Source organism: Varanus komodoensis, unplaced genomic scaffold, assembly GCF_004798865.1.
Source record: "Varanus komodoensis strain SLA01 unplaced genomic scaffold, ASM479886v1 scaffold29_3, whole genome shotgun sequence".
NCBI lineage: Eukaryota > Metazoa > Chordata > Lepidosauria > Squamata > Varanidae > Varanus > Varanus komodoensis.
Genome location: NW_025335760.1, coordinates 646,656 through 659,554, shown reverse-complemented (window position 1 = coordinate 659,554; position 12,899 = coordinate 646,656). Strand labels below are relative to the sequence as shown.

Sequence of the window (12,899 nt, the reverse complement as noted above, 5' to 3'; positions counted from 1 at the left end):
TAGTCGGACCGCGTTTTCGCTCACTTCCAGGAAGGATGAGGGTTGCCAGCCGGACTGTCTTCTCCCACGCTGCCCCCCAGCCCTGGCTCCCGAAAAGAGAGAGCGCCTGTTCCATGGGAAAAGATCTGGACAGAAGGGAGAGGACACCCACAGTGACACAAGTGTTTACAATCAAAGGCACACAGTGTGCAAAACCTACTCAAGAGTTTATAGCACTTAGCCATGTCACAAACTAGGTTGCTATAATCCATGGAAAGGTCCATGGCTGAAGCTGTCTCGCTTTTGCTGAATGTTGTTCCCATGAACTGCTTCAAAAAGAGGCATGTACAAAGCAGGACTTGGGCCCGGCCAGACGGACATTGCGTGGTGCACCATTCTCCTCCGAGGAGCTGAGGACCGCGGCCCACCTGGACTAGCCAAGCAGCCCGTCCTCTCCCTCCGTCCCCGGCCGCTGCTGCGGATGAGACAAGAGGCCGGAGCACTGTGGGCTCTTCGGATGCGCAGCGCTGGAGGACCCGTGCTCTGTGGCCGAAATGCACATTTGCACGGTGGGGGGATAGTGCAGAATTTCCCACTGTCCCCAAGCTGGCATACAAAGATGGGGCGGAACGTTGATCTCTGGATAAGGAGCGACAGCAGGCGGGACCCAGGCGCCACAGAGATCTTCAGCGCACTGGAAGCCCATGCTGCTGAGGCAGCTTCTGGATGGAGGAGCCGCTTCTTCAGTAGCTCTTCCACCAGGGCTCCAGGCGCGTTCCTGAAGACCCCGGCAGCTGCAGCCGAGTCTGGGACTCATCCTGCAACCACCAGGGCTGTGTTTCTGGTGTTTGGCCAGCAGGAGGCGCCCCAAAGCTGCCCAGCTCCTGACAACCCCAAAAGGGCCCTGAGGCGCTCCGAGCAGGTCCCGGCATGATATCCAACTGCTTGGAGCGCTGCCCAGGGAAACAGGTTTATTCAAATCCGGGTGCTCAGAAAGACATGGAAATGCAGCGCTTGTTTGAAAGGAGAGATTTGCTTGCTTTCGGGCGCCGCAGGCCAGATGAGCAACTGGGCTGGCACTGGGAAAACCAGCAGATCCAAGCTGGCCGCTGGAGCAACGGCCCCTGCGCTCCCCTCTGGCCACGACTGCTGGCTAGGAAGATGGGGGCTGTAGTCCAACACGCCTGGAGGGGGTGCCAGGCTCGGGGAGGAAACTTTGATGGTCCTTGTGGTATTTGCATGCCAAGTCCCAGATAAATGACTTGAAACAATACATTAAAGACAGGATTCACCCTAAACCCACAGGAAATGCCGTCCAGGGCAAGGATCCTCTCAGCAGGTGCCCGAAAGCACCAGGTTGGTCGGCACCTGCCCGGCCTCCCGAGGCAGGGAAGGCGCAGAAAGGGGCTGCCACCCCGAGGTCCCGCTGGGCTCCAGTGGGTGGACGTGGGACCACCGGAAGATCTTCGGGGACCTCGGTGACGGTTCTGCAGAAGAGGGGGGCGTGAGTCACCGCTGCCGGGTCGGCGCAACGGCTGTGGCCGCAAGGGGATGGTTTTTATGCCCTCCCACCCCACCATTCTGCTGAAAAAAGCAAAGATATTTAAACATGCAACAATCACTAAAGCTACTTTTTAATTACTTGCGAGTAATTCCTCAGCAGCAGCTACGAAGTGAAGGGGGCAGGGAGAGAAGGAAGGGCCGTTTCACGAAATGTGCCCACACGCTGGAATCGTTCGCATCACCCTTGGTTTAGAAAAAGAAAAACAATAAGGAGAAGACAACGTCGCAAGAAAGAAGTCGGCATATAAATCAAATAAATAATGACACTGGTAGCGAGGCAGGCGTGCCACCCGGCAGGCGTCACGAGAGAAGAGGCCGACTCTGCTCGGCACTCAGCCGGGCCGGTGGCTTTCCAAGAATGTCTTCTGAAGACCTGAAAGGACAGAGAAGACGGGCCTTCTGCATCCTGTGGGGCTGGCCATTTAGGGGCCAAACGCACATGCTGAATTAAACTGAAAACAGCCGGGAACCCATGAAGTGGATGGCTGTGTTCACCTGCAAGGATCTTCTGTGCCCAGGAAGCCGGGATGACCGGAGGTGGTGGCGTGGCGGAGCAGCTGGGTCATCGGTCTATCAACATACCGATTTGGATTTGATTCTGCAATCTCAGTGTGAGAAATCGCACGCCCGAAATCTCACCTGACTGAAATCGGGAATGAGCCAGTGCCTGCACCTGTCGTGCCGCAGGAACCAGCTGGGTAACCGTCTCCGTAGTCAAGGGCAGGATTTGCATAGCGCAGCGGAGGCTCTTTGTTGCCTCTGCAGTTAGAAGTACCGGGCATGCAAAGAAGGCGGCGGTCCCCTATTCAAAACTTATGTGCATGGCACCCATTCAAATCGCCGGGACGTTCGGCTCCCGATTTTAAATAGCATGAACGGCACTCTGCTCACCCCCAGAACCTTCTGCTTCATCGGCGGCTGCAACCTCAGATCGTGCTTGGTGGAGACCAGAAGTCAAGCGAGGGCTTTCTGAGTGCCACTTCCGGAGAGCTTCGCCTTGCTGGAAGGAGGGTGGTTGGGTGGGTGTCTAGCCTGGAAACCTGGGGTGTGGGGGGGTGATTCTTAAACACATCTCGGGGAGCCTGGCTCCGATTTGCTTGTAAAGGAACTTTAGCTCCCCTGTTGCCTTCTAAGTTAAAGGTTGGGCTGGGCTGCATCTTCTGGCAGGTGACTACGTCGAAGCCAGTCAGGTTTGTGGGGAATGATTTATTTATTTATTTTCCGATTTATATCCTGCCTTTTTCCTACAGAGGGCTCAAGGCAGCTTACATCATTCTCCTCCTCCATCTTATCCCCACCACAACAACCCTGTGGGGTAGGTTGGGCTGAGAGTCTGTGACTGGCCCAAAGTCACCCAGTTGGCTCCATGGCTGAGCGGGGACTGGAACCCGGATCGTCTGAGTCCCAATCCCAGGCTCTTAACCACTACACCACACTGGCTCCCGTGCAGATGGGGTGGGGGGGGGCAGGGGGGCAGCAGAAAATGCATATCCACAACAGCTGTAAGTAAAAAATTAATTGCCTGCTGGGAGGGGCAGCTTCATACCCCTCCTGGATCCAAGTGTGGGAATTATACGGTAGAATTTAATGGTGTGGAACCTAGGGTTAACATGGACTGCCAAGAAAGCCTGGATATTGGAGGGATAAAGATTAGGAACCGGGGGCCTCAGACTCCAAGTTCTCTTAATAAGAATGGTCCTCTCCCCGCTTGGCCTTCAGGTGTCAGTGCACTTGGCCCAAGGAATCCCAAGCCCGCACCTGAGCAGCCATGCCGAAGTCGTTCCTGGTGAAACAGCGCAGCTCAAGATCCCAGAACTGGGGGGAGCTCTCTGACCAGCTCCGAGGAGACCTGTACATCCCAGGTAGGCGCACCTGCTGACCTGCGGCAGTTTCGTGTTCTGCATTGTCTTTATCTGGGATCAGATGTATACACCCGGGCCGGCCTCTTGACTAGATTGTTCCAAACTGCTGCTCTTTGGACAGATAGGACTGCAACTCCCCTTTTCCCCAGTCAGCAGGGCCACTGCTGATGGGAGTTGTAGTACAACAGAACCAGAGAGCACCAGATTTGGGAAAGGTTACCCTGGGCTAGAAATACACATCCCTCCATTCAATTAGGCATTTTCCCAAGGAACATCAAGGAGGTGTTTTGGCTGTATTGGGGGTTGGGGGGGTAGAGAACTGAGGTCCTCTTTGAAATTCTGATTTCCTAGGGGCAAAACCTATGTGCAGCTCCAAACCTCTTTGGGAGTTGCTAATCTATATGCGCACAGCTGAGCAGCAGCAGCAGCTTGGCACTTGGCATGCTGCTTGAAAGAGCTGCAGTCTCTGTCCTGCATGCCCAGGGGCTTGTCCTGCTTGCTTACTTACGAGTAGGCTTAAGCTAGGGAGGTAGCACACTTGACCCCACCCACCTGTGCTTGGCCATCTCTCGTTTACCCAGTGCCCGCACACAGACAGAATGTAACCGTAGGTGCTTCCCTGGAATGGAATTTGTCCCTTGGATTGAAGCAGGTCTCTGCTCCACTGTTTTAATGCTAAGGGCTACTTTGCAATGTAAGAATCTCTGTCCAAGAGCGCTCATCTTTCCTCTGCCCTCCTCATACTCTTCTCCTTCTGTGCTGTGCATATCAGTCTGTAAACCTGCAACCCGGGCCTGTCTGGTTCTTACTGATCGTTCATAAGCCGCTCTGGGGAAGCTTCAGCAAACAAACCCACTGAGCGGTCAGTGGGTTTTGGTTTCCTCTGGGCAACTGCACATGGAGACCAAAGAATACAAGAAAACTGTGGACCCAGCACACCAGAGCGTTTGGCCCTGCGACAAAATGTGGCTCCTTCTCTTCTCTTCTTCACCACGGGCCACTGTAGGAGCATGCAGTAAAGGCCCATCCCGGCGAGTTTGTCGCTTGGATCTTTTAGAAGCCGGCACAACCCAGAGCCTCACGGAGCCCGGGACTCTTGGAGACGGCAGCATGAGCCTGTGGGGAAGGATGCCGAGAGGGGGGCCCCACGGCTACACCCCGTTTCACGTTCCACCAAGGGCCGTGGGGAAATCTCCTCGGAGCAGCAAGGTCAGCAAGGGTGGGTGCAGCGGGCCGGCTGCCTGGCTGGGGGGGGGCGCGCGGCCGTTTTTCCAGTCCACCAGTGTCCCTGCCAGGAGCCACAGGCGCCCACCGCCGCTCCATCATCCTCCCTGCTGCGCCGGCGGGGAAAGTGGGGACTGCAGTCAGCGTCCCGGGAGGGCGGCAGGCGGCACTGCAGCCCCTCGTTCTCCTCGCGAGTACCGTGCCCCACCGAGCCCCCATTCTCTGCGCTCCCCAGGGCCGGGGTCCGGCCACGGAGGCGGACTTCCAGTGCGGCGTGTGCAGCAAGCGCTTCCCGCTGCAGCGCATGCTGAGCCGGCACCTCAAATGCCACAGCGCCGTCAAGAAGCACACCTGTTCGTACTGCAGCAAGGGCTTCAACGACACCTTCGACCTCAAGCGGCACCTGAGGACGCACACAGGTGGGGCCTGCGCCCCGGCAGGGCCTTTGCCGCCGCCTCCGCTCAGGGAGGGCCGCCTCCGGGGGCCTGCCCCGCTTCCCCCGTGCCGTTTCCGCAAGGAGCGGAGGCAGCACACGGGGTCTCTCCCCCACGTCGATCGGGGCAGCCACCCACTTAGCCAGACGGGTGCTGGTGGTCCAGGGCCTTCGCTCAGTGCTCTAACCACTACACCACACAGCTCTCCAAGCCCTGAAGAGTGGTAAAGCACCACGAGGGGCTGCCAAATGCCTGTGACGGGCTTTGCACCCCCTCCCAGCCCCTTCCCAATCGTTCCCCTGGGGTGGGATCCCAGGGAGCACTTTGCTCGGCAGCCCGGCTTGTGTGTCGATTTCAGCTTTCAGTCTAAATCCGGAATCCACACGCTTCTGCTGCCTGAAAGTCTCTCAGTGCAGCTACCCGGGCTGCCACAAAAGGATCAGACACCCACATCCGTTCAAGGGCACCTCAGACCGTTCAATCCTTGCTCCTGGCTTTGTGTTTCCAGCCGGCAGCTCGGATGGAAATCTGCCAATTCCCCCAGATCCTTTTGCGGCTCTTCCAGGCCCTTCCGTCTGCATTTTATCCCGGCTAGCAAGCGCTGCTTCCTCGCTTTCTTCAGCGACTGTGCCTGATGCCTAGATCGACCAGTCAGGCATGCGAGGCAGCTAAAGGCTAAAAGTTTTTCCCCAGCCTTCCAAGGCACCCTCTGCATTGCTTCATTCTGCAAGGTGGATCAAGGCACCGGGGGAGCTGGCGCGTTACCTGGGCCAGGTGATCTCATGCACCTTCCGGCCCGCACTTACCCAGCCCCGCTTCCTCGGCAGGCATCCGCCCGTACAGCTGCTCCGCCTGCAGCAAGGCCTTCACCCAGCGCTGCTCCCTGGAGTCCCACCTCAGGAAAATCCACGGCGTCCAGCAGCGCTACGCCTACCGTGAGCGCCGCTCCAAGCTCTTCGTGTGCGAGGACTGCGGCTTCACCTGCAGCGGCAGTGACGAGTTTCACGCCCACGTGCGCCGGCTGCACCCCACAGATGGCCTCCTGGGGAAGGGGCTCCCGCGGCCAGGGCCGGCTGCTGACCTGCGCGCCAGGTTCCACCTTCTCTACCCCGCTGCGTTTTGAGGTCAGGGCGGAGGAGCAGGCTGCGCTTGCCCTCAGATCAGAACCCCAGGATCCAGATCCTGTGCGTGGAAATTGGAGCCAGAAACGGGCTCCGCCAGGCAGGCCTCCGCTTTTAGGCACTCCTGGGCTGTGTCGGTTATTTTCCAGCCACCCAAAGGAACGGCACCCGGCAAGGCGGTGCGGATTCTGTTCCCCCCTCCAGGGTTTGGGAGTCCAGCACGTTTTCTTCCAAGGTTTCACCTTCTGAGGCCTACCCCTTGTCAAAATCACTTTGGCAGCCTTATGGGCTAGAAACATGTCTAGAAATCAAACAGATTTTCCGGAGGTTGACATTTTTTACTTGTTATGCCTGGCTGCCTCCCTCCTGGGCCGTGTCTGCTCTCGTACGACCTTAACCTCATGTCAGGATCTTCTCTTGACGTCCCACCCCAAGTGCCCTCGCTCACCCCGAGAGCCAACAGGGGTGACCGGCGGGCATGGGGCTTTCTGTCAAGTCACGTACCACTCTACCCAGGCACGTTGGGCCTGCCTCCCGATCTTTGACGCGCTGAGCAAAATCTTCATTTGCCCAATCTTTTTCAGCATTTCATTAGTGGCTATATAGTAAATGATTGTTCTACTGGGGCTCTGCTGGGTGGCCAACTAGTTCTTCTTCATGATCATGATTACTACTGTGTTCTCTGTTTGTTGAAAGCCACTGCTGGGGCGAATGTTGGTGGAGAAGAAGGATCCAACTCCATCAAATAAAAATGTGAGCGGTGTGGAAAACGTGTTGTTTCTTTGCCACTCGGAGAGCAGGAGGTGGATCTTGTCTGCCGGCTCTCGGGCTCGCGCCGCATCCCGGAGCTGGGCTGCAGTGAGGAAAGGGCAGGCATGTATCCCCACTTCCTCATGGCTCGCAGCCTGGCGGCCCATGGCTTGGCTGCACCAATCCTGCAAAGTGCCAAGTCCCCCCAGGCAGGTGTCTAAGGGAAGCACATGCTCGAGACGTCTGTGAAAAATAAACCATCTTTATTAGCAGAGCAAAAAGCAAAGCCCAGTCCAAGTGGGGTGATTAACCGGAGGACGTGTCCCATGGCTCGTCCAGGAGTTTCCTCGAGCGGGAGGCGGGGGGGGAGCAGCCAAGAGGCGCTTCACTCCGTCCAACGGTGCCCGCAGTGTGGGGCTGTGCAGACATAATACAGCCTCATGGCATCCTGGAAGAGAGGGGAGGGGTCAAGAGTGCCAGACCACATGCCTTGCTAGATGTGTTCTTGCCCAGGCGGCCACGAAGACATCAGGGAGGGAAGCCGCGCCAACCAGGGACACAGAAGCCCTCCCCATGCCCACAGCCCGAAAACAAGGGGCCCAGAAGCCCAGCTGCCCCTCCTGGGGCTCCAACCGTGCTTCCTGGGGGCCACTCCTGGAGGGCGGAGTTCCCCAGGCAGCTCCCCCTCCTCCTCTGGGCAGCAGGTTGCTGGAGTCCTGTCTCTCCCCCAGGCCAAAAGGTTGAATGCCTCAGCTAAGGCGTAGTTGCTGGCCGCAAGGGCTCCAAGCTAACACATACTGGTATCTGGGGGCCACCCAGCACTGCACGGAGGTCCCCTGGGAAATGGCTCAGGCCCTTGGGCCAAAGGGCGTTGACCAGCTCTTTCATTCCTCCATTCCAGAAGTCCAGAGATGCCTCCAGTTTGCTTCCAACATAATTACTGCAGTGTTACTTGAGTTTACATCAACGCTAAAGCACGCTGCTTCAGCACGGAGGATTCCAGGCCGACTGCATCATTTCCTTCCGATGAGCTCATTAGGATCGCAACCCACGTTGCTCTGCGTGGACTGAACGTCGCTTGTTTGCATCGTATTGAAGTGGTCTTGAAATGGGACATTTGGGCAGCAAGGGAAGCAGCCAATGGGCAAATGCCATGCAAATTAGATGGGAGACCAAGGGGCCGGATTGGCTGAGATGCTCAGCTGAGCACTCCACTTGTAAATGCCTAGCTAGAGGGAGAGCAGAAAGCACAGGAAACGGAAGGACGGGATATTCTTGCTCCTGGCATTTCTCAGGGACTTGGCCAGCGATTGACTTTGCTGTCAGCTCCCCCAAAGCTAGAAATGCGCCTCCTCACCTCAGCCCTTGCACTGTGGGACTGGAAAAACACGGCTTCTTTGTGGCCACACCTGAAAGGCAGAGTGGACAGGCCTGGTTAGCACAGAATCTGGGCGGATCCTGGGAGATGCCGGGAAAGAAACATTAGACCTTAGCCAAAGGCTGTTCTGTGCTAAGCGTATCTATCAAACGAAAGTGTCAAGAGCGTAGTACTCACTTCTGACAGGGGTGGTCCTCTGTTCGGGGCAGAGTTGGATCCTGAGAAACATCAGCGATGATCTGGGTTAATTCGCTAAAATCAAAATGTTGAAGGGGGTTTTTAGTTTGTTCTTCTAACTGGGGCAGCTTGCAACACACACCTGGCAGCCCAACCTTAACAATTAACTTTACTTTCAACTCCCGCCTCAAAGCCACTTCTCTCTATACTCCTCCCTGGCCTCTGGGCACTTCTCTCCGAGCCACTCCCAGTATCCAGCTAGCTGCCTCTTTGACTCTCAGGCACTTTGTGATCTTAGCAGATCTCTTTGCTCTTTGACCTGATGTTTGTTTCCTCATTTTAATTCCCGACCAAGCCTGAGGGCTGCTGTCAATACTCACTCAACTTCATGCGTGATCTTATTAACGTAGATGCAGCTGTTGTCGGCCTCCTGCTGGTAGTCACAGTTGCGGCACTGTTGAGAGGGGGAAGAGAAGAAAATTCAACACCTGCACACTCACGCTCCTCTCCAGGGTAGGCCAACCTGATATGCAAAGACCGCTGGCAAGAGAGGGATGCTGCCTGCACCGAGCTGCCTCCGCAGCCCCGTGCTTAAATGCTGTATTTCGCCAGAGCCGTTGCAAGAATCATTTGCCAACCGATGCAAATACCTTGTCTTCCACAGATCACGCTCACGGCATTTATCACCGTGTAGACCTGTGTGCTGCTCACATCACTTTTAAGAAAAATAAATGTGGTGGCAGTGGATCAGCGGTCACCACCCATAACAGCCTGCAGTGAATCTCCACGTCCAGCGACAGTCTACCTGAGGTGAGACTCAGCCCCCGGCAGAGGCTACCGCCCACCCCCAGGCGGCTCCCCGGCCTGCGGGGGGGCCATCAGCGCCAAGCGGGCCGGGCGGAGGCCCCGCGCTCGCCGCCGCTGCGTCGCCGTGTGGGCCAGGCTCGCGGCCGCCTGCGGGTGGCCGGTCCGCGGAAGCCAGCGCTGCGTGGGCCGGGGGCGCGGCGGCCGCGCACTCACCGCGTAGAGCAGGATCCGGTTCTCTTTGTCCTCCTTGGGGTACAGCATGTTGTTGCTGCGGAAGGGAAGGAAAGGAAAGGGAAGGAAAGGGGCAGCGGGAGCGCGGGGAGCGCCGGGCCCGCGCCCCGGGAGGCTGGCGAGCAGGCCGCCGTCGCCCCACCGGCCCCGCCGCCTCGCCCCTTCCTCACCACTCCTGGCAAAAGCGGATCCCGACGAAGCAGGGCTCGTAGGCCCCTTCCGACTCCATGGCAACCTCGGGCGACGGCGCCTTCCCTTCCCCGAGTGCGCAGGCGCGCGGGGCGGGGCCTCTACGGAAGCCGCCGGGCGCCAGAAAGGCCTTGGCGGAGCGCGCTTCTCTTTCTCCGCGGGGCTTTGATGGACGCCGCCGGAGAACCGCCTTTGTCTGTCTGTCTGTCTGTCTGATTTATATCCCGCCTTTTTTTTCGCACAAAGAACTCAAGGCGGCTTCCATCATTCTCCCGCTCCTGCGCTCGGTCTTATCCCCGCCACAACAGCCCTGCGAGGTAGGCCAGGCTGAGAGTCGGTGACTGGCCCGATGTTCTCCCCACCTTCGGGTCTTGGGCTCCTCCAGCGCAGCTCTGCCTGTGCACTTCACGTGAAAGCACTTGTGCTGCCTGGTCTTTGTGTCACACCCTCCTTCCCAAAAGAAGCTGTGACTGGAGGCTGCCGAAAGATACGTTCAAACTGTGTTCAGCCGCCAGCAATTACCCAGCTCGGAAAATCTGTTTTTGAAGAGATGCTGCAGGGATCAGCAGGCACAAAACAAACGCTTTGGCTGAATAAGGCGCAGCTAAAATCCACAAACATGGCAGGTAGGTGCTGGTGAGCCACTAATTATTCTGAATAACAAGCAAGGTTGCTTGCTGTCGGAAGCCACAAACCAAATTCTTGGGCAAGGGTTGTGTGCATGCAGTGACTCAAGCTGAGACATTTCAACCCCGTATGAAGCACATACAAGAAACCACAATCAAGCAATAGCCATCCGTAAACTGGGTTGTTCTTCGCTTGTAGAATGAATTTAACCCACACACGTTTGTCTCTATTCAAGGCACAGGAAAGGGAGTGGAACCACTGGCAGAATCGTGCTGTGCTGTGCTGTTTCATGCTAACATCTGTTTGTGAAAACCTTTCTCCAGTGCTTTTTTTGTAAACAAAAAAAAAAGTGCCGGAACTCACGTCTTGGGGTCACACTTTTACACAATGGTTGCCACCAAGCAGCACCCTCACAATCGGCACCGACACACAAGCAGCCCGCAGGCACTATGTTCATGATTTTTGCCGCAGATCTGCTATGCCCAACAGGGCGATTCACAATCACTTGGACAAATCCGTCAAAAAAAGGTGCCAGAACGCTGTTCCAGTGCTTTCTGTGACAAAAAAAGCCCTGCCTTTCTTCATGTGAGTGTCTGAACCCACAATATACTGCTACAGTGCACATAAAACAAACAGATCAGTCTTGCTGTAAAGCAGTAGGCCCAAATCTTGATCAGAAGTTGCAGTCTGTTAAAAGCAGTTGCTATTGCAAGTTTTTATTTACATTTCTGTACTGCCCATAGCCAAAAACTCCCTGGGAAGTTCCCAACAAGAATCACAGAATCACACACTCAGGTCACCTTCCCAGAGTCTAACCGAGCCTGACCCTGCTTTGCTTCAGGATCTCCAACCCTATAAAAGTTGGGGAACATGGTATATTTTGCTATTGAATACTTCTTGCTATCATCCAAATCTTTACAAGAAAGCATTGTATGAATTGGCAGAAAGAGATTTTCTGGTTTCCCTGTCCTCTCTCATTCTACTTCAGACACACACACACACACACACACACACACACACGGTTCCCTTTGTGATGGCATGTTTGAGCACATCAGGTGCGTTTCTTTCAGCAGCGTCTTTCTAGTTGACTGATTTTATAATCTGGTTAAAAAGACTGTTTACCATGTTAGTCATCTAACAGAACTTTTTTGTTCCCTTTCGAATGGCGGGAAGCGGCTCCTTCCTGGATGTTCCCATTTAATTTATAACAAGGCACGAAGATGTGAACGTCATCAGATTACGTGGCTAATCAAAGGGGTCAAGGAGCCTGTTGTTTTCAGAGACCATTTCCATCTCCTGCACCAGTTCTGCCACTACTCTGGTTCTTTCAAGAAAGTTAAATTAAAGCTGAAATGCTCGTCCTACAGCAATTCTCTAGCTCGTCCTACAGCAATTCCCGTCACCGCCAGCCAGCACAAAGCACGGGCTGCAGGAGGTTCCTACAATGGGAAGGCGCCTGCCCTGTGCGACTCCTCCCTGGCTTATCTGCAGTGCCCATCTCCGAGAGGGTTGGGACGGATCCACAGCCAGGGAGCTGAGATCCAGAGACGCTGCGGAGAGAACGGGACATCTGCCAAACTTTAGCCTGCTGCATGTAGGCTGCCCCACTCGTGTTGACAAGGGCAGCCTTTTCCTACTATACACGCATCCGGGCTGCATGATTAGCCCTGGAACTGGGTGCCAAAATGTCCTGGCAAAAGGGGGCTGGATGGAGCAGCTGTGGGGTGGATCCGCAGCGGGCAACAGAATCAGACCCAAAGCGTGCTCATCAATGGGGGCCTCTCAAATGGTGGGGCAGGGGGGAGGTAAGAAGTGAGGAGCTTCAGGGTTCGGTCCTGGGCCCAGTGCTCGTCCAGGTTTCCTTTGCTCACGTGGATGGGGATGCTGAGCAGATGTGCAGATGCCAGAAAACGGTGATGACTTTGCCCAGCCCTTAACGGCTTGGGACCCGGATACCTAAAGGAACGCCTGCAGCCATATTTGCCCTCCCGCCCCCCGAGATCGGCAGCAGAGGCCCTCCTCCGGGAGCCCTCCGTGAAAGACATCAGGAGGCAAAGTACCCGGAGGAGGGCCTTCTCTGTGGTGGCACCCCATCTGTGGAATGCACTCCCCAGAGAGGTCCGCCTGGCACCATCGTTATTTGTCTTTCAGCACCAGGCCAAGACCGTTTTATTTCAACAATATTTTAACAATGTTTAATATTATCTATAGGTTTTAACTTCCAGCCAGAATGAATCAGAGTTTTTAATTTGTGTAATTTGTATTTTTTGTATTTGTATTGGGCACGATGTTGTCTATTTATGTTTATTTATGTAAGCCGTCCTGAGGCATTAAGCAATGGGACGGCATATAAAAACTCCAGATAAATAAATAAATATAAAAACTGGGTGAGATCGCTTGACACCTCAGCGGACAGAAACAAGTTTCAAGCTGATCCCAAATGGTTGAAGCACTGGGCTGAAAACAGCAGAACGAAAACACCCGGTGGCCCCCGCCTTTTCTTGGGAAATGGCCCAGCGGTGTTATAGAGGGAGGGCTCCCAATGAAAAGCTATTTT

At 55.6% G+C, this 12,899-nt stretch overlaps 2 protein-coding genes across 2 annotated transcripts; one reads left to right on the top strand and one right to left on the bottom strand.

The window, feature by feature from the left end:
• The first annotated feature begins 3,310 nt into the window (after window positions 1-3,310).
• On the top strand, window positions 3,311-6,185 carry OVOL3 (ovo like zinc finger 3). The gene is made up of 4 exons (XM_044435567.1): window positions 3,311-3,404; window positions 4,462-4,613; window positions 4,864-5,047; window positions 5,890-6,185. The coding sequence occupies exons 1-4, from the start codon at window positions 3,311-3,313 to the stop codon at window positions 6,183-6,185; spliced, it is 726 nt and encodes a 241-aa protein (XP_044291502.1).
• Window positions 6,186-7,179: 994 nt separating this feature from the next.
• Window positions 7,180-9,788, bottom strand: POLR2I (RNA polymerase II subunit I). Its single transcript, XM_044435571.1, has 6 exons — window positions 9,697-9,788; window positions 9,509-9,563; window positions 8,869-8,942; window positions 8,489-8,563; window positions 8,291-8,342; window positions 7,180-7,381 (listed from the first exon to the last, which is right to left on the bottom strand). Exons 1-6 carry the CDS (start codon window positions 9,753-9,755, stop codon window positions 7,319-7,321), a joined length of 378 nt encoding a protein of 125 aa, XP_044291506.1. The 5' UTR covers window positions 9,756-9,788; the 3' UTR covers window positions 7,180-7,318.
• Window positions 9,789-12,899: the final 3,111 nt, after the last annotated feature.

Excerpts from the sequence above, each read along its gene's own strand:
- OVOL3 (XM_044435567.1), top strand. The coding sequence starts at position 3,311 with ATGCCGAAGTCGTTCCTGGTGAAACAGCGCAGCTCAAGATCCCAGAAC. Across the intron at positions 4,614-4,863 it reads AATCTCCTCGGAGCAGCAAG|GGCCGGGGTCCGGCCACGGA; the intron begins GTCAGCAAGGGT and ends TGCGCTCCCCAG. Across the intron at positions 5,048-5,889 it reads GCACCTGAGGACGCACACAG|GCATCCGCCCGTACAGCTGC; the intron begins GTGGGGCCTGCG and ends CTTCCTCGGCAG.
- POLR2I (XM_044435571.1), bottom strand. The coding sequence starts at position 9,755 with ATGGAGTCGGAAGGGGCCTACGAGCCCTGCTTCGTCGGGATCCGCTTT. Across the intron at positions 9,564-9,696 it reads ATCCGCTTTTGCCAGGAGTG|CAACAACATGCTGTACCCCA; the intron begins GTGAGGAAGGGG and ends TCCCTTCCGCAG. Across the intron at positions 7,382-8,290 it reads CCCACAGTGCAAGGGCTGAG|GATGCCATGAGGCTGTATTA; the intron begins GTGAGGAGGCGC and ends CCTCTCTTCCAG.